The 21,882-nt window shown below is 37.1% G+C and overlaps 1 protein-coding gene and 1 pseudogene across 1 annotated transcript; one reads left to right on the top strand and one right to left on the bottom strand.

Moving 5' to 3' along the window:
- The first annotated feature begins 1,327 nt into the window (after nucleotides 1-1,327).
- On the top strand, nucleotides 1,328-3,060 carry LOC137747805 (putative thimet oligopeptidase pseudogene; annotated as a pseudogene).
- A 5,210-nt stretch (nucleotides 3,061-8,270) lies between these two features.
- LOC137746782 (zinc finger protein GAI-ASSOCIATED FACTOR 1) lies at nucleotides 8,271-12,114 on the bottom strand. Its single transcript, XM_068486788.2, has 4 exons — nucleotides 11,317-12,114; nucleotides 10,813-11,209; nucleotides 10,444-10,697; nucleotides 8,271-9,695 (listed from the first exon to the last, which is right to left on the bottom strand). Exons 1-4 carry the CDS (start codon nucleotides 11,438-11,440, stop codon nucleotides 8,917-8,919), a joined length of 1,554 nt encoding a protein of 517 aa, XP_068342889.2. The 5' UTR covers nucleotides 11,441-12,114; the 3' UTR covers nucleotides 8,271-8,916.
- Nucleotides 12,115-21,882: the final 9,768 nt, after the last annotated feature.

Genomic DNA, 21,882 nt, shown 5'->3' on the forward strand with positions numbered 1-21,882 from the left:
GAGCACGCCACCAGGACGATGTCGTTTTGACTTCTAGACCAAGGCAGTAGCCCTCTAGGCATGCTGCGTGTGAGAACAGCTAAGCCTCTGGCCTGAGATTGGTTTGGATTGGGCTTGCAGCCCCAACTCACCTTCCAGCATAGCCTGCAGTAGTTTGCTGGGCTCCATCCTCGTGCATACGGCCTAAAAACCAGTAACCCATGTGTTGCTGGGCTTTGTCCCGTGTTGCTGGGCTTTGTCCCGTGTCACAGCACACCTTACAGTAAGCCACATGCTTGTTGGGTCCATTTTGTGCCCTAAGTTTGCCTGCAGCAAGCCAAAAGCTTGCCTGCAGCAAGCCAAAAACTTGCTAGGCTTCGCTCACCCCTCGACCCCAACTACCAGTAGCCTTATAGTTGTTGGGCTTGCCTCCATCGGCCCAAAAACCAGAAAGCCAGCTTCAACTAGGCTTTTCGCACTAACCCACAAGCCAGCCTTTGGCTGGGCTTGCATGCCGTGTTCATTTTTGGCCCAAACCAACAATCCTTGATGTTGGGCTTACCCCAAACCCACGGCCTCGAGGCCCGTAGCCTCTGCCCCATAAGTCTTGCATCTATGCTACAAGGCCTGTCTGTGGACTGTAGCCAGCCTAATAAAGCCCGCAACCCTTTTTCGACCCAATACCAATTTTTGAGATTCCCGCGTTATAAATAATACTCAATTATTTTATTTGGGGTACTTTGGTTTACGCTAATTAATTTTCATTTAATTATCACTTGGCCTATCGCCAATCGAAGCTAATATGCCCCGTCTGTTTTTATTTTTTGCTTCCATGATCGATCCCGTTTAGTCTCGATCTTTTGGATTAATTAAAAGTGACCAACAATCTATTAATCTGATAATTAATCCAAAATTATTAACCTGAAGATCACTTTTGGACATTAACGATTCAATAATTTTTAATTTGAATTATTTTTGTTCATCTTTTACATAAATCTTGTTTCACATTAAAATTATAAAAACTTATCCTTGTTTGGTTAGGATTTAGACCAAACATGGGGTCATCCCATATAAAAAAGCAACTGGAAAGTGGAATCATGTGATTTGAGGAATATCCAACTTAAAAAACATTAGTTTGGTGAGTACAAGAGAGTTTAGTAAAATACACAACAAAAGTAATTCACAGATCAAATAAAAATTTGAGCAAAAATAAATAAATCATCCGTTTAGTGGAGAAAAACTTGAGTAAGGCTTAACTTGCCACTGAATATGTTCAGTGACACTATTATTCATGCAATGCTTGCCATCCGCGCCAAAAAAATTTGTAATTGTTTATACGGGTGGGCATATGGGTCTTTGGACTCGTGGATCTAGACTGTAGTACCTAGCCCATTTGATTCTTACTTTTAATTTTCAAAGCGGTCTAAGTTGGACCCAACGTGTGTAAACGTGTCCAAGACCGAGTCCATATTTGTTTTGTTGTAGGAAAAGAGTGGGTCAATGCTGAAGCAAAGCACTGTACTCAGGCCTTTGATGAGAGAGTTTGAATGCAACAGAATAAATCTTACATTAACTAAGACGTAGGAAATGCAATGCGTGAGAGTCCTAATCGATGAGGTAAGTTTGCTATATATTCAAAACTTAAATGAGGACAGTAGTTTTCTTCTCTTCACTGAGGTTATGTTGGTTGGGTTACCATCAGAGTTTCAAGGTGACCATGAAAAGTCATCATGTGGCATCCGTACTTGAACAGTTAAACTTTGTGGGGCTGGAACAAGGAGGATGGTAGCGGTGGCCTATGGAGAGATGGGTGGAAAATTTTATTGTTCTATCTTAGAAGATTTGGTCCAAATCTGCCCTAAATTTGCTCGGTTACTTGGTTATTCAATTTATGCCGACTATGCAGTTGATCTTAGAATAGTAGAGGCACCCGTAAAGGTTTTTGAGTTCTTAGAGGGCATCTCCTTGTTTAGCCGACTTGGCTACCATGGAGCTTTTTGTAAAACCATTTTGTAAATGGCAATGAATTATGCCGAGAATTATTGAGAGAATAGTTGACTTGGTTAATAGTTGAAATCTCTAGGACTCTTGGTGCCTTAAGGAAATAAACATATTGGAGTCCTAATTACATGCAATCAATTAAGGGCCTTTATTAAGTAAATACAAGGAATGAGAGTCACGATGGGACTCTAATTGATTTGACATGATTTGAGTTGATATTCTTTCTGATAATATGAATGAATTGGTTGAAAACCCTAGATATAAAACCAAGGAGCAGTCCCTGCTTCTATACCAACTGAAACTCACGAAAACTACAAATCTATTTCAATAGTAGAGTTCATTGAGAGGTATTGGAAGTAGAAGACTACTTCTACTTTGTTCACTTTGTTCGCAATGATCAATGGCTTTATCTTTATAACTATGTCTTTTGTATTTTACAGATAAGTTTAATATAATTAGTCAATCTCCATTTTATATTGATTTGATTTATTCGTGATCCTAATGTCTTGTTGTTGTGATTTCAAAATATGTCTTACACTTTCCATGTTGAAAGATTTGAAAGGGAAAGAGGAATAAGACCATCCGTTTGGAATTGAGGATCTGGTATACTATGTCAGCAAGGCTAAAGCACAACAGTTAAACGTGGACCTCGAAGCTTAGAAACAATACTTTCCAGTAAATTTGGTTATATATGGGGTATTCAAGATAATATAAGACCTTTTTGGTTTAAGATTTAAGGAAATTGAAGATGCCGAAGTTTGGCATTCTGATGTTTGCACTTACTCAAGTTTCAATGAACATTTAGGTCGTTTCTACCTTGATATGTACAAAAGGGAAAGAAAATATAATCATCATACCTCTGTGGTGGCTCTTCAAAATGGTGCATTATCAACAAAGAATGGATGACGATAGATTCCTGTGGCGTTACTTAAATCGTAATTCCAAAATGATGCTAGCAGTAAACCTACACTACTGAGATTCTCCCAAGTTGTGAATCTTTTCCATGAGTTTGGCCACGTGGTCCAACATATCCCCCAAGTTGTTGGAAGATGTCAATCCAATTTCGTGTTTTCCAACTAGTGCCATTGGTACGAAGCCGCTTAGCCGTATTTGGAGTGAGGTTTTTGCTGCTAGTATATGTTTCAAAGTTTCATGAGAGTTATGATCTTAACAAATATGTCATGGCATGCAGTTCAGAAACAAGGTACTGGCCCCATAAGGATCAAAGGAACCCATTCAAGTGTTAACTAGCTTTCTTAGGAGAGAACCATCAATTCAAGCTTTTATCGATAGCAAATCCCTATACAGATTGTGATGCAGACGGAACTTGCCTAACCTTATTATCCGACGATATGCAGGATCATCTTGTGGTTTTGGTTTCCGGTGATGACCCCTCCCTGTTCATACTTAATTTTTGTAAGTTTCATTCATGTGAACATTTCGACCAAATAAAAAAAGTTCTTGTGAAACTTTCATAGAGTTCTTAGTGACGATGCATAAGTTATAACTATCACCACATCGATCTATACGCACATCACCTAAAATCCATCGTTTGCAACTAGAATCCTGTCCGGTACATATTCATTGTTAACTACATTGAAATATTTGAGAATCAAATAGAAAATGGAGAAGAAAGAATAATTGAGAAAGATGAACTAGAGAGAAATTAGAGAGAGAGTTTAGAGAGAGAAATATGAGACTTGTATTAACTAAAGAGAAATATTACACAACTCTGTTTATACTAGAAAGCCTAACAACTCTAACCAAATACTAACAAACTTGCTAGCTATATTGGTAATTGTATTTCTAACTGTATTGCTGACTTGTACCCTTAATACTTCCCCTCAAACTCAAATGGGGAAACCAGATTGAGATTAGAAGAACATCTGCAATCACTACTATGAGACTAGAAAACATAACAGAGTTGAACCATCTACAATCTTGCAATCCCTCTTCATCCACCTCAGAGTCATTCCATGTTATAATATCTTCATGTATATCACCTTGTTCCATATGAAAACCATTCCCATGTGAGTTATAGTGCATATGAAAAGTATCACATGTGCCAACATCAATCAAATTTTGAATATTTTCCAAAACCTCTGTCTCTTGTTGATCTTTCCAGATTTTGCATAGTTCTGACTCCAAACAGTGTACCGAAATCATGACACCCTTCCTCTGCCTCTAACAGGAGCTTCACAAAGAACAACCTTCTATAAAGTAGTCATACCACACCCTTATGTCGGTATAACAACTTCTTACGAGATTACCCTAAGTGGGATTTACCGTCAACAATCTCATTCAACATTGGCTTTGGCCTTTAAAATAGAAAATTAGCAAACTATAGTGTGGCATCGGCCTTAACTATAGTACCATGAGATCGCCCTTTATGGATTTTACCAAAAATAACTACTTTTAACAATGGCATTGACCTTCACAATTTCAACAACAGAAAATCAATATCTATGTAGAATTACCCTTCGTGGGATTTACCTACTCACAACAAGGGATTACCTTTCGTGTGATTTACCGTTGACAACATCTTCAAACTTCATATTTTTCTAAGAGACTTATAACTGGACTTACAGTAGATACATGCTAACAACTGAGCTGGTTAGACTCGACATTATAGGCCGTGATAAGGACATATACTACACAAACTCCTTAGTTAGCTCTTGAACACTGTTATTAGACATTACACTTCTCATTTTAGCACATACCATAATCTGAATAACCATAAACTAGTATATGCCAAAACTCAAGAATTCACACCCATTTCTCCAAACATATAAAGATTCATAGAAAAATCAAACCCATTAAAGAGAGAGATTCATTTCTTCAAGTTAATCTTTAGCCCAACAATGCAATGTGTGCATTTCAGGATGTGACCAACACTCTATGTAAACCTTCAAATGCAGATTGCTTCAAGGCAAAAGAAAGATGGCTCCATGCTCTTAATTCTCAACATATCAACTGAAATGACTAATGATATCATCATAACCAATTGACAATATAAGGAGTAGCCCAACCTCTTATAAGTTCTTCCTCATATCAATGTGGGACTCGTTCTCAACACGCACCCTCATGTGTGGCAAATTTTCAAGCCTAACACATGAACAACACAATAAGGTGATATGAAGCACATGTGGCCATTTGGCTTCACACGTGGAACAACCTGCTCTGATACCATGTTAACTACATTGAAAAACTTGAGAATCAAAGAGAAAATGGAGAAGAAAGATGATGTAGAGAGAGTTTAGAGAGAGAAATATGAGACTTGTATTAACTAAAGAGAAAGATTACACAGCTCTGTTTTTAAACCTAACAATTCTAACCAAATACTAACAAACTTGCTAACTATATTGCTAACTATATTTCTAACTGTATTGCTGACTTGTACCCTTAATATTCACTTCACTTTGACATAAGTTACACATGCGCGTGAAGGTTTCTATCAATTTCAGGTCTACCGGCTTGAGCTTTAGTTTTGTCAAAATTTATAGGTAGCATTTTTTTTACCGTCCGACAAGTGCAAGGTATGCATTGAACCCTTTGGGGGTCCAAGAAGGTCATTGTTGCAACAATTATGACTCAAACACTATCCTCTGACCGCAATAAATTATTAGGAAAACTAATGAAAAAGGTTTCAAATCTTTATATTTTAATTAAAAAACACCCACTAACTTTATTTAATAATAAGGATAAAAGCCTAATTTAAATAAATCAATAAATAAACGTAACACTTCCAACTTGTGCTGGGGACGCATACCCCCCAAAACTCCAAGCACTCCATTTTTTCTCCCATCTTTTTGTTTAATAGATTTTGTTTTTTTTTTCCTACCCCTCGCTGTCGCCGTCACCTTCGGACTCGCCTCTGTGCCACTAGAGGCCTGCTTCGCCTCATGTGGCAAGGTTGAGTTATATGAGGTCAGGAGGTGCTGCTGCTGTGACTGTAAGATTCAATCCGGTTAGCAGTAGTTACGTGGATGAGGATATTCCACTGCCGCCACCGCCTCCTCTGCCAGATGAAGATTCTTCCTAGGATTACTTTGATCCTGTGGATGAGAGTGAGAGCTTTAGGTTTGTGGGAAGTAGTGGAGTGGATGTGAATTTTGATGATATCAAAGGGTGGAGACAGTGGAGGAGTGAAGAAGCTAGTCATTGTGTGGGGGAGATGGGAAGATGGGCAAAGGTTGGACTAGATGGAAGTAATGAACATTTTGAAGTTTATGGTAATTCAATTAACCAAAACGATAGTAGTGTAGATGGTAATGCGAATTCGCTAAACTCGGGAGTTGATGGGTCTCTGCAAACAGGCAATGGTGAAGAGAGACAGTTGTGGGACGTAATGCCAATGGTGGAGCTACAAGTTTGACAGGCAAAGTCGGTGTTGAGCAGTCTGGTTCAAAGAAGGAGAAGAATATGGGGGAGAAGGATTTATGTGCAGAAAGAGAGGACCCTTCAGAGTTTCATTTTAGTAAGTTTTCATAAACAGTGTTGTAAGTTTTCATAAATAGTGTAGTAAGTTTCATAAACAGTGTACCGTGAGTCCGCGCATCAGATTTTTTGTCATTTTTATTAAAATTATGTTTTTTCATTAAAATTTAAATTCTTTTGTCCTTTTTATTAAAATTCAAATCTTTTGTCATTTTTATTAAAATTTAAGTCTTTTTAATTAAATAAAATTATAACATGATTTTTTATTAAAATAAACTTAGTCCAAATCTTTTTCATGAAAATTTCTTAAATTATTTCACATTCGAAGGATTAGAAGACACACATACATATAAAGTGTAAGTATGTGTAAATAAGATTTCATTGGAGTTTATGTGTAAATAAGATTTCATCAGAGCTTTCAACTCGGTCTAAAAAATAAAAAGCAGCTCGCAATAGTTACATATGAAAGTTGTCTTTAACAGTAAATTTACAAATAGAGGATAAATTACAGATCCGAATGTCCGACAAGAGTACAGTAGAAGATCTCGAGATAGAGGAGAAAGATATTTGTCCGATTACACCTAAGAATTTAACCTGAATTTGATGTGACATTAGATAAAGATCCTAATTTGTTAAAAAAAAGAAAAAGAAAAAAAAAGGATAAAGATCCTAATTTATGCACTGCACAACACAGGACCATTTTCAAGATATTTAAAGACCCCATTCATATTGTATCTTTGCGGACCAATGTTAGACGCGTTCGTACAATTATGGAAATCTGCACACTGGCACAAATTTCTTGTAATTTATAAAATTGAAAAAACCCAAATCTCATCCCGCCATGCACTAACAAAGAACTTAGCTATCGTTTGGTATGCAGACGGAACAGAACGGAACGGAATTGAACGGAACGGGATGAAACAGGATGGAACGAAACGGAGCTGGAGCAAAGATGCCCTCAGATGGAAACAAGGAGGAAGAAAAAGGAGACGGAGATGTTATAATTTTGTGTTTCACAGATGTGGAACGAGTCGTTCCAGGGGGTGAGGTGGAACGAAAATTCACCCAAAACTCGTCCCGTGGAACAGCTCGTTCCACCCGTTTTAGGCACACCAAACGTGGAACGGAACACCTTGTCCCACTCTGTTCTATCCCGTCTCACGTACCAAATGGTACTTTAGGTATCGTTTGGTATGCAGACAGGACATGACGGAACGGAATGGGACGAGACGGGACGAGACAGAACGGAACGGAGCAGAGCAGGAGCAAAGATGCCCTCGGATGGAAACAAGGAGGAAGAAGAAGGAGACGGAAAGGTTATAATTTTGTGTTCCACGGATGTGGAACAAGTCGTTCCAGGGGTGAGGTGGAACGAAAATTCACCCAAAACTCGTCTCATGGAACGCCTTGTCCCACTCTGTTCCGTCCCGTCTCATGTACCAAATGGTACCTTAGGTATCGTTTGGTATGCAGACGAGACGGGACGAAATTGAATGAGACGGGACGGGACGGGATAGGACGGAACGGAACGGAGCGGGAGCAAAGATGCCCTCGGATGGAAACAAGGAGGAAGAAGAAAGAGACAGAGAGGTTATAATTTTGTGTTTCACGGATATGGAACGAGTCGTTCCAGGGGCGTGAGGTGGAACGAAAATTCACCCAAAACTCGTCCCGTGGAACAGCTCGTTCCACCCGTTTTAGGCGCACCAAACGTGGAACGGAACGCCTTGTCCTACTCTGTTCCGTCCCGTCCCACGTACCAAACGGTACCTTATAGAACACGATGACACTGTTAGCGTGACATCACGTACCGTGAAATATTGGAACTCCCCTTGCACCAACAGAATCCAACATGCCAGCCAAAATAAAATTCATTATATATAAAAGAAAACAAAAAGCTTAATCTTAATTTAATTGTACGTACAAAGTGATGGAAATTGGAAGTTTGAGCAAGTCTAGGAGCCCTAAAACTACAGGCTAATCACACAGTAATTTACAAGATCAACCCCAAACCCCCAATCCATCTACCCTTACCCGGCCTAGTACTCCAAACCCAAATTGGTAAAATCCATCCACCGAGCCTTTCATCGCCAGGCTTTGCTTGAGAAACTTGACAAAATTAAAGAATTGCAGTAGGTACACATATTCATTCACCAAATCCACCTTAAGCTAACAGAAATGACATACATACATGGAAGCCTATGCTAAAACCCCCAAGTTAAACAATAGAGGGACGAAACACGAAACGATCTCCAGATTTAGCTTTCGACAAAGTCTACAGCATAAAGACAAGGCCGTTTCGCCCTAGTCACCGAGGCAGGAGAACATTAAAAAAGAATGCTTACCTCCATGCCTATGATGGCTAATCTTTTATTTAGTTATGTATGTCTTACTTCATTCTGCAACATCATCAATTTTCCTCATAAGAGATCAACCTGCACCTTGTACGCCCCTTCCTCGAGTCAAATGAAAGAAAATGACTTCTTTAATTGTCCAATTTCATGAGCTTCTAGCCAAGTCCTTACCGCTATATTCTCCACCTCCATAGGATGCAGCTGCGGCTGCTACATCTAGACCGCCACCGATTGATGTAATTAGGGCTGATAGGCCGCTACTGGGGTTATTACCGGCGGCCATTCCCAATCCCAAAAGATCAAGTGTGGTTTGCTTGGGACCGAACATTGAAGGACTTTCCATCATTAATTCCTTCCATCCCGAACCTCCATCACAAGGGAGACCAAGTCCAAGCCCTGCAGCAACTGGGGTATTATCTGGTTCTGCCGGCCTTTGATTCCATTGCATGGTCTCTTGTTGCACGGAAGATGATGCGGATGACATAATGCCAAACCCACGAAGTAACGATGCATTGGTTTCTGCTGGGCCCATTTGAGCAGCTTTCTGAAGCAGAGCTGTTGCAGACATAGCTGGCTGCGGCGGAGGCGCATACTGCCTACGCTCATGCCCTGCAGACTCGAAAATTGAGGATCCATGGCTGGTTGAGAGGCCAAGAGAAATAGGCTCCATTGAAGAAGATGGTGCTAGGTCGTTAGATTGATCCGGATGCCCCATGGCTCGTATTAAGTCAGTAAATGCAGGCTGTTGAGGAGGTTGCAAGCTGGCCGATGTTGTTGAGGAAGTAAATAAACTTGCAAACACACCATTGCTTGTACTGCCATTGCTGCTGGAGCTGCTGCTGCTGCTGCTACAATTACCCTTTCGACCCACCACAACCTGCACTTCTTCTACAACTTGTGTGGGATTTTCCGGCAACTCTCTCACTACAACAACAAAAGGAGAAAAGGACGTAAATTAAAGGGGTCACTTAAAAATGCAGGAACAGAAAGTTAAGACCTTTCTTTATGAAATAACTTTTGAAGGAAAAGGAGGATCAATAATGGTGTCCTTTCTCTAATCCCACTTAAGGCTGGTATTGCTGTGCTATGAAAAAAAACTGCTTCTGTGAAATAAGCCAGTGGTAAACTTTTTTTCTTGTAAAAATGCTTTTGAAAAAAAAAAAAATAGTATTATAATGTGTGGTAAACATTTATGTAAAACAAATGTAAAAAAAAACTGATTTTTCAAAGCTGAGTTTTGCAGCTTGTTTTTGGCTTTTTTTTCACCCAAAACTGTGAAAAAAAAGCTAGGAGCTGTTTTTGATACCAACTTCTTTCAGAATTACCTCAGTACTAAACCAAGCTTTACTCTTCCCCTTTTAGCTTTTGAATCACTAAAAGTTTAATACAAATCTCCAGGAACCTTAATTTTTAATTAATTTGTTAAATTCCCTCAAATCTTTGATCAAGTTGCCAATACTGTCATACCGTGAGTGATTACATACCCTGCTCAAAACAAATTTCGTAACAGACAAAAATTACTAAACTCCAAGATCCATAGCAAGAGACACACCATAATAAAACAACAACAATAAACACAACATAGATTTTGTTGTTTGTTTTGGACTAAAAACACTTCCGACAAAACCCAACAGAAAAGATTGAAAATTTGCCAATTTTGGACATGTTTTACCTGTGCTTTGTGTAGGCAGGGATGAAGATAGCACACCGGCTGACATAGATGGAACTGATGAAGTTGTAGGCTGGGATGGAGCTGCTGCCTGCGGCGGCGGCGGTGCTTGTGGAGGTGAATTAGCGGATTGGGTTTTTGGGTCTGATTCTGAATTCAAATTCACTGCTGTGGCGGCGGCGGTGGGGGTATGAGCTTTGGCGCTCTCTTCTGCCAAAGCATCACAGAAGGCCCTGTGAGTTATGAAGCTATCCCTCCTTCAAACACCAAAAACCAAAAACTTTACCAATCCAATAAAAAAACCCAACAAATTAATCTAAAAAAAAACATAAAATCCTAAAGACAAAATCGAAGTTTCATTAATTATCAAACCTTGAGAACAAAGTCCCACAATCGCATTTGTACTCTCTGGTGCCACAAATTTTCGAATGGGCTTTCCAATCCGACTGAACCGCATACTTCTTGGAGCACTTATCGCATTTCCACTTCTTCTCACCGTGCTTTCTGCAAAAGTGCTTTTTAATCCCAGTGAGATCACCCAAAGCTCTGGACGGATCGTGGTGCACACAAGAAGCCTCCGGGCAGACGTAGACTCGCTTCTTCACTTCTTTGCTCGACCTCTGCCGCAGCTTCCATGGCAGATTATGGCCGCGCCGATGAAGCTGCAGATTCTGATCCCTCTGAAACCCTTTGCTGCAAATTTCGCAGACAAATCGGTTCGTCGCCATAAGGGTCTTCGGCGATAGAGCAATCACCTCCGCATCTGGATCTGCAACAAAGCCCAGAAGTCAAATTAACCCAGAAATCCAATCACTAATCCATACAAAACATGAAAAATCAGAAGAAGAAAAATGGGATTTTTAAAATTTGAGCTACCTGGCATTCCTGGCAAGTTTCTTTTTTTCTTGGTGGCGGGTTTGGGAGGAGCGGTTTGGTTGCCGGAGGAAGAAACGCTAGCTTCACCTGAAGCTGTAGAGGAATTATCTAGGTCGGTCGGCATTAGAGCTGAGATTTTGATTTTCTCCTCTTTTATTTTTTTGAACTTCCAATCTGCAGGACAAAAACCAAAACTCTACCACTTGGGTTTTAATCTTAAAACTCTAAGGAAGTGTTTGTAGGTACAAATTTTTCATTTTCTAGGGTTTTGATTACATCTCTCTCTCTCTCTCTCATCTACCAGTCAAGGTCCTCTCTTTTGTTTTTCTATGCCCACCTACCAGCTCTGTCCTGATGGGTCTCTGACCAAAGCTTACACTGCCCCCGAAAACACAATCATTTAAGAACCCCAGCCTGTAAAATAAAAGCTTCTCTCTCAGCTCTCAGATTTATCTGCAAGGAGGAGGAAAAGAAACCCGAATTTTACAAGAGTCAAAATTTGATCCAAATCCTGGTCTGAATATTTGACCAAAACCCAAAATTTCAGCTGGTTTTTGGGTGTTTCTGAGCTGATTGACTACCCTCTGAGAAAACCCTATTGAGATTTCAGCTAAATAGAAACCAGAACAGGAAAATAATTGCAGGGTTTAATAAGACTGCTGAAGAACAGAGTGGGATTGTGAATCGAGATTCTATAGAGAGAGAGAGAGAGAGAGAGTTTAAGGCAAAGTCTTTGCTCTGCCGCTTTTCTCACTGACTTTTCAGAAGACTGGGAGATGCTGAGAAAGTGATAATAAAAAATTAGATATTTAATCGAGTTTAATCAGTGGAAAGCAGGGGATTGATCTGAGTAGGCCATGACTTGCTGTTCAAGTTTCTGATTACAGACACGGAGGTTAATCCGGTCCACGTGTCGGGAGTCGGGTGTTCTTAGGCACGCTGTCGACCGAGGGATACGATGTTGCTTTGTCGTTTAGTTGAGTATTTGGATGCGTTTTGGCCGACGACCGCTCCTTTAATTTCACAAAAGTCAAACAACTTTTGTCGTGATTGGTGTTTTCACCCCCTTCTGATCTCGACACGTTTGTTTGTTTTCTAGGCCGCACCGTGTGCAATACTGCTCATTAATTATATTTGGGCTTACCGCGGTGAAACGAGTTGTGTGCTTTTACACGTCGGATTAAAAGGAGTACACGTGGCTTGATCTCTTTCCCAACAATTTGAGGTGAACACAAGATTTTAGAGTCGTTGATTAAATCAGCTAGGAGATTTTAATTTTTGCATTTTTTTTTTTTTGTTGAACAAGTAATATTATCTATATTAAAAAAAAGGGGATGCTCTTAATCTCATAATGGACTAGCAATAATATGATTCAAATTCGTCTTTGGCAAGAATCGAGACTAAGACCTTTCACTTACAAGTGAAAAGAAATATCACTAGACTGTAGTATTAAGTGGCTTTCTGTTTTCCATCCCATGTGATTTCTATATTGCACCAATCTACATTTCCATCAGTTTCATCATCTAATTAAACGTTAATTGTTGATGTGCTATATAATGGACTATAACGTTGACTATCAATTTCATAAAAAGGTTAAAATAGTAAAATGCAAAGTACTAAATATTGAAACTGGCGAACAACGGATGCTTAAAATGTTAGTCAAGTCTATTAACACTTAACGTTTAAGTAGACAATAAGGGTAACGTAAAAATCAAATTGGTACAATAAAAAATCACGTTGTGTAATTACAAAATTAGAACTTCGGGCTCATTTTGCAAAAATTCAAAAACTAACAATTAAATTTTGAATATGGATCTAATGAATTTTTATAGCAGTTAATTTTTGTATAAACTTTTACCTTTGAATAATATGCATCATCGTAGACACATCTTCTAAGCGATTTTTTATTTTATACATGCAACTATATTCATCGAGAAATCAAAAAGAGAATTGATAAATCAATAATCTAAATATAAAAATCAAATTTAAAATTTCTTACTTATAACTTGATTACATGTTCTAATATATGTATAAGTTGCTTAACTGTAAGTTATGCTTATAATAAGTTTGTCACACATAATGCATGTAGAATAGGAGTTGAGTAGATTGAATATGAAAATTTGAGATGTATCACCAAAAAGGCTGTTGAATGTTTTTCCAGACGTATGTAAACAAGTTAAACAAGTTAGCAAGAGTAGTGTGCTCTTTTTTTTTTTTACATCTTAGTTCGACACTTCATCCATATAATTCAAATTACGTCAGTTACAAGAAAAAAAAAATACAAATTGTAAGAGTATTCTAATTTCACCTACTAAAAGCAAGCAGAACTATTTTTTTTTATTTTTTTTTATTACAAGCGATATTAGTACTTTAGCTACACTAAACTTAACCCTATAATTTATGATTTCACCAACAAAAGTATGTAGAACTAGAAATATTGTTCCACAACTTTAGCTCAGTTAGAGCTTGATTCCTAAACTAAATATTCGTAAATATTGTTGTCTATAATAATATGGAGGAATAGTTATTTTGGTTATCTAGGTTGGAATATTCATCTTTTTTTTTTGCCTCTGTAAACCTTTTATTTTGAATAAAAATTCTAACAGATTTAACGAAAATGATTATTATTCTATATTATAACAAATTTTAGGATCAATACTCACAAATTTTTTGTTTAGAAATCGAAACTCCGATTGAATCAAAATTTATAAAATATTGCTTCATTTTTCTCTAAAACAAGCAAATGGCACCTGTGAGGGCAAGGAAGATAACACGAGGACACAAAACAATCGACTATAAAAAGACAAGTTGATTAATTAAGATAGAATAAAAGTCGTTTTGAAATCCAAAAAGTCAAAAGACCTGTCTTCATCGATGGACAATGTGAATGTGTCGTGTGAAGTAGGTTACAAAATATAAGACCCAGCTCCAATATATGATAATTATTTAGATGGTGGAAGTAACACATATACATTAATGTTCTTATTCTACAACTAATCTTACGTTAAATGATTCATTGTGTTAATATCATTATATCAGTGTACCTATTTATTTTATTTACTGTCGCAATACATAGGTGTTGGACGATTCAAAAAATATAATATCTCCTAGTTTGTCTTTTTTTACTTGTAATATAATTCTTATTTCATTGTAAGTTATTTCATTTACAATGGTAAATGTTCAACTTACAAGAGTTTTAAATGTACAAGATTATTGCAAGTGATGAATTTTCCTAGTGGTAAAAGTTTTCTTCTTCAATCCACTACATCTCGGATTCAAACCCTTTTCTTTCCTCTTAGTATAGATTAGTGTAAAAATGTACAAGAGTGTCATTGGACAGTTTTAACAGCCAATTATCAATAAAGTCAATTTTAAAATGTCTTTTTTTTTTTTTTTTTTTTTTCACAAAATGTATTTTGAAAAAGGTTTTTGCTTAACGCATAAGCTTTTCTCTTTTAAAACAAAGGATCAAAGGCCCAAAGCAAGCTTTGTGGAGCTTATATAAGTGGGTGCAAAGGGTAAAGTATGAAATCAGAAAATAATGTTGTTGGTAAAGTATGAAATCAGAAAATAATGTTGTTATACTTTATGGTTTTCTATTATCTTTTGAATGGATCCCACAAAGTCTTCCTTTTGTCTTTTGAATTCGATAAGTATCTGATATTAGTCCAAGGGTTAATAATTAGTCCACTGAGTCTTCCTTTATTTTATCAATAAAAATCTTCTATAGAAAGTATACAATAAAATAATAATAACTAATATTGATAGCTAAATCAAATAGTTAACATAATTGGGTTTTTGCTCATGACTTTTCTTGACTATTATTTGCTTGAAGAGTGCGAGTATGTCCAAAAGAGGCAGTTCCAGCTAGTTTATAAGCTAAGGGGATAACACCATTTCTTGATTTGATTGGCTGCAAAAAATTATCACATTCAGATCAAACCAACTAAGCTTAACGTGCACGCATGTGGCTTCGACAAATTATTGATCACGTTTGTTTGTCTACGTGATGTAAAAACATAGTACGTGAGGAAACAATTACTTCTTTTTTTTTCAACGAATGATGTTATATACGTTAAAGAAGTGGGAGAGTATACCAAGTCTCACACAAGGTTAGATATAATAATGTAGTTCGAATGCACTTATAGTGAAAATCGAATGTAAGATCTCTCACTTACAAGTGAAGATGAATACTATTAAACCGTAGTACTAAATGCAAGAAACAAATACTAGTAAGTTAATCAAGACTATTAAGTAGTATTATCTTTTTTGTTAAAATTTGTTTACCATAAGCAAAAGACAACGAGGTTAAATAAATAAAAATATTCGCAACTCGTTGATTATTATTTAATATAACAAAAAAGCCGGTAAGTGTTTCTATATATGCAGAATCCACCATAAATTGCATTGACTTGGATTGCACGATCTTTTTATACTATGCATGCATGCGGGCACGGGTTCTCTTTGGATGGATTTTCACTCCGTTTAGAGACGGCAATGACCAATCACCTTTCTTTATTTTAGGTCAAATTAAGATTAAGAATTATTAGTATGCAAGAACAATGAATATATACAGGGTTAGTCAGACAGACTAACGACTAAACATTAAAAAATAACGACGAGCATGAGACTGACCTATATATATTCTTTGAAGATGATATTACATTTATGATTAAGACAAAGTTTGATTCACAGTTTGAAGATTTATGGTAAAAACTAGTTACATGAAGGTCTAAGACAATATTATTTAATAATAGCGATGGTATTAACACATACGAAAATATGATTAAGGGAAACAAATCAAGCTTTAACTATTAATTGAAGGTTCCGAATAAAAAAAAAAAACTAATAATTGAAGGAGAATAACTATAACTAATATCTCTAGATCGAGTGACCCTAATATTATCAGCCACTAAAAGTTGCCTAGAAAATGAAGAGCCTTGTTTAAACATTTGCCCATCGCGAGAATGTTTGTGAGATTCATCAATCAAATGGCGCATTTACATATGACTATATATGGAGTCTTCTTTTGGGGGTAGGGCAAAAGAGTCCTAAAATTTGGGATATATCTTGATTCTTCTGTGTATGGGAGAATGAAGATAGGTGTTTTTTTTTTTTAAATTTAATCTTTGAAGAAGATTGAAATTTAATAAAAATTTGGTGTTAAATTACATATTGATTATAGTTGACACCTCCGACTCAGAAAGTCCACTTGGACCTTGAATCGAGCTGTGCTGGCCGACGCCTGAAAGGTGACGAAACCGTAAAATGTGATAAAGTGTAGAAAAATGTGAATAAATTTGAACCTAAAAATTTTAAATATCAGAGTGCGTTGTGTGCGGGAGCGAACCCATTTCACACACGACATCAAAGCATAAGTAAGGTACAAAAGTGTAGGTAAGAATCATACCCTCAGAAGTATCCATCAATACTAAGATTCGCCACAGATCCTTGTTGATACAAACTCAGCTGCTAAAACCTGGAAGGCACCAAACAGAAAGTGTGAGTGAGTAATAAAATCAAGCTTCCCAAAGTTATTACCTCTCTAAAAGTAATGCCCCTCAATGTAAAACCCGTATCGTTTTCCATAAGACAATACAACATATATACATATATCCAAACCATACTCAAAAATGGCCAAAACCACAGTTTGCCATGTCCATTAACTCCACCATGCGTTAATAAGTAGGCCAAATGAACTTAATCAATACAAAATGATATATTAGTCATAGTCATCTAATGTGACCTGTACGACTGCACCCATATCCCATTACATATTTCATCAATCATGGCTACCATATAAGTCGAAGTCACCTCTTGTGACCTGTACGACTTATCCATATCTCATCACATATCTCATCAATCATGCTAGCCAATAACTCAATAACATGCTAGCCAATAACTCAATAAGTATACCTGCACACAAGTCGGAACCATCTAAAGTGGTATGTACGACAAGACTGGGTGTAAATAAATACGCTCAAGTGCTACGATCATGTGAAGACTGTGCGAATAATCACGGGTCACCTACGAGTCGGAACCACCTAAAATGGTATGTACGACAGGAATGTGCACCTACCTTGGATCCAAGGTAAGCGTGAGGTGCGGGAGGTGAACATCACGTGAAGGACTGTGCCTTGGCCACGAGCGGAAGCACTAACACTGGGGTGCAGGTTTATGAGCTATAATATATCTCAACGCAATCATACTCACTACCATCACTATCATCAACATGTACTCACCTGAAGCTTACATGAGCGTCCGCGGCGTCATTTAGCACTTCAAAGCATTCACAATAGTTAGGTTCAGGTAATATCCATATGAATATGCCATGATGCAATCTAAACCCAAACATTTCATGATATTCTTAGAATATATAATACGGCGTAACATGTACAATCAATAACACCCTACTCCCAAACTATTTACTTTTGAGAGTAATCATCAGTGATAAGCCCAATTAGACACTAGTTAATTAACTATCATTACTTACCTTTCCTTACTTCAATTTCTTGATTCTTCACGCATTGATTTATGATCAACATTTAATCACCAAATCATAAAGCTAAAACTCACATTTCTCACCAATATCCCTCACATTGCTCAATTCACTAAACAATGCTATTGTCTCAATTATTTAATCTCAATTATTATATGGCTGCATCTAACGTCTTATTAGATTGCCTACGTACCCTAAACAAGGATCAAGTCATTCGTAGTTCGCAACGATTAATTGTAGGTAACAAGCAGAGATCAATTTAGAAGTTTTTGTGGAACTATCAAGTATATTCCTATGAAAGAAAAAGACCCACTCACCTGGAGTCCACGCTATGATTATCTTGCACGCACATCGAGACATCACGATCTATCGTCGCCTGTGACCAATTATCAAATCACATCTCAAAGTTCTTACCAATAGAATACATAATTTACATAAAGCATATCCTCAAGGACCTTCAAGAATAATTTGAGACCCATTGACCAAAAGTCAACCGTCGATCTTTGATCGACGGTAAGATCTACAACCCTGTATAACTCGTTCGGAAGATCCGCATATCAGGTTTCCAATCCCTAACTTCCAAAGATCCACATTATTCTTCTAGAATAACATACTAAAATTTTATTACGATCCAACGGTTGGATCCTCGCCAATTCCCAAAACTGATTAGCGGTTAACGTTTTATTTTATGAACTTACAAATCCAATTCGGAAAGATCTGTACATCAGATTCCCAATCTGTAAGTTCCTACATTCTTCAAATATTATGTACTACAATGTAACAAAATTTGGTGACGATCCAACGGTTGGATCGTCGATTCACATAAATACCTATTAACGTATCGTAGAGAATTTAGGTTCCAACGATCAACCTACGTCAATCAAATATCAAGACTAAATTCAAGACATTTAAAATAGCCTAAAAATAGCATTGGCGGCCCATTGGACACACGCCACCGCACACGCCGCCGTGGGTGGCGGTCGGCCGCCCCGACTCGCCGGAAAATCCAACTAGTTCCAAAAATTGCCAAAATTTACAGGAATAAAGATCTCAAATAGAGGAACAACTTTCATACCTGCCACTAAGTCCAAAAGTGGACGGAAGATGGTCAATTTTTCTCATGAAGCTGGCGCGTGCCTAAAGCTTCCCGGTATCGATTCGTCGTCTACAGTGGTCCAACGGGGTCAAGGTTGGTTGGGTTTTGCTCCTGGGAGGATGGGCTACAAAGCCCAAGTGGTGGCATCGGCCATCGCTTTGCCGATTTGCCGAAAAATAAAAAAGGGTGGCTAAAGCACCGTGAGAACCGTTAACTTTCGTGGCGTCAAACCATCACATACCGTGGTTAATCAAGGTGGTTCTTGGGTGAGTTTTGTAGAGGGGAATGAGAGTTTCAAGATGGTGGTGGTGGCATCGAAAAACTCCACCGGAGTTGGCCGGAATCGGCCTTGGAAAATGGGTGGTCGTGAGTGGAAAAACCCACGGAAAAGTTAGGAGCTTTTTTTTTTTTTCTTTCTTTTCTTCTTTCTTTCTGATTTCTCATTGGTCCTCCATCCATTTTAATTTGATTGGTCATTTTTTCTCTTTACTTAAAGCTGATTAGTTAGTCTTCCCACAAGGTGGGAGTTTAAATTATTTAACTACCTTTAAATAACCAACTTCAAACGTCAGTAATTATACCGTTATAATTCAGACTCGCAAACGGCTTTCGCCTATGCGTTCGTAGTGGCAAGTACTATGAGGATATGCTAAAAGAATAAGTCATACGTCACTTTAACCGATGATCAACGGAAGTCAAAGTCCTTGCCCCTAGGTTCACGCTTCTAAAATTAATAAAAATGTGAAATTTGGGATGGGTTGTCACAATAGTCCCTTGATATGTTCTTAATTCAAATTAATTAATGTGTATTTTATTCACTGTCTCCCATTAAATATTTAAATCAATTAATGTGTTCTTAATTCAAATTAATTAATGTGTATTTTATTCACTGTCTCCCATTAAATATTTAAATCAATTAATATACACATTTAAAATTATTTTTGACCAATTTATATTTTAACTTATTAATTTTATATAATTATATTACATTCTTCAAACTTGAAAGACTCAATTAATGTACCTAGTATCGAAATGTAATATATTAAATTAATGTACCTAAATTTTAGTATCGAAATGTATTCTATTAAATTAATGTACCTAAATATGTGTACCGAAATGTATGCACTAAAATGTTAGTACCGAAATATATGTACCAAAATGTTTTATTTTGAATTAATGTGCCTACATGTTTGTATGGAAATGTATGTACCGAAATATATGTACCTACATGTATGCACCAAAATGTATTATAAAGAATTTAATGTACCTAAATGAAGAAGACAAAGTATATTGAAATATATTGTATAACAAAAAGTAGTTTATCTAAATGTTTACAACAAAATATATTACGATGAATGAAATGAAAATGAAAATTATAATGAAATATAATTAATACATTAAAATTAGGAAGTAAAACAGAAATAATTTAAACATCAAATATAATTAATAAATGAGGTGATTAATATATCAATTGACTAAAATTAGATTTTGATCTTACTCACGGTTTTAGTCTAAAAGTCATCTTGGTTATCAAATATTGTTGAGCATTCTCCGCCTTTGGTATTCGAATTATCGTTGATGGTTATTTGGATGCTATGGAAGAATAGGAATGATGGGATTTGGAATGGGAAGCAGCTGATGCCGCAAGATTTGTTGATTAGAACGGAAGGTTGGCTACAAGAGTACCATAAGTGGCACAAGTCGGGAACAAAAAAATCCATGAAAGTTCAACAGAAGTGGCAGAGACCTGGGGTTGATTAGGTTAGGTGTAATTTTGATGGGGCGTGGATACAACAAGGCTCAAGGGGAGGTTTTGGAGCTGTGCTACGTGACCATTTGGGTGATTTTGTTGCTGCAGTAGAGGGACCTTTGGGGTGGACAGGTTCAGCATTCCATGCAGAGCTTTGTGCTGCTCGACATGCATTATTGCTAGCCCAGTCATATTGCCCAGATGGTAAAAGGATAAGCTTTGAAGGTGATTCCAGTCTGGTGATGACTGCCATGAAGGGCAAGGATGATGATTGTTCTCCATTGGGAAATATAATAAATGACTTGCGATTTATGCTCCTATCTTTTTCTGGTTCAGAGGTGAGTTTGGTGCAACGAGGATGTAATTCGGCTGCTCATTGGCTTGCACGTTTGGGGTTGGGTAGTACCCATCAAATTGGGTGGTGTGAAAATCCACCTGACTTGCTCAGGGATATCTTATTTGAAGAAAGTTTGTAGGGTTAAGATTTTATGTCTTGTCATTTGGGGATATTTCTCTTGTTTGTGCATGACGCTCTTTTCCCTTCGACTGGGTTGAAAGCCCCGGCAAGGTTTTATTGAGGTCCATTATGCACGCTATCCTCAGTTTGTACGCATTCTATTTCTTTGCAATGAATAACGTATTTTTCCAAAAAAAAAAAAAATGGAAGTCATTTTTGCCAAGGATTATAATCAAATTTCCTAATGAATTGTATTCAGCTCTCTCCTACGTATAGAATATACCATGCAGGCATGCACGCATGGAAAAATGAATGAACAAGTAATTATTCACCATTGAATAAAAAATAATTAGTAAAAATGACAACTGATTACATTTGTGAGTTGAAGTACATTATATACTGAATAATAACCACAAAGTAACTAATTAACCAACTAACAACTCATTTAACCACCTAACAAACATTCTAACAACTTAGGATGATGTGGCATTAGTTACACAATAACCAATGATCAAGAGGTCTTCATTTACCGTTTACCAGAAAATAAAAGAGAACTTAAAATGACATCTTCACATTGCAAAGAGAAATACATAGTTTCTAGATTAATATATAGTTTCTAGCTTTAGTGGTAAAACATTAGTGAGTTGTTGTGGGATTAGTTGACCTTCGTGGTTAGGGTTTTCTACAATTCTGTAGTTTAATATTCTCTTGTAGTTAATTTATATATAGTAGCCTCCATATGGAGAAAAATATACAATCCAAAA

The sequence above is a fragment of the Pyrus communis genome, chromosome 2, assembly GCF_041283825.1.
Source record: "Pyrus communis isolate YQ-2024b chromosome 2, ASM4128382v1, whole genome shotgun sequence".
NCBI lineage: Eukaryota > Viridiplantae > Streptophyta > Magnoliopsida > Rosales > Rosaceae > Pyrus > Pyrus communis.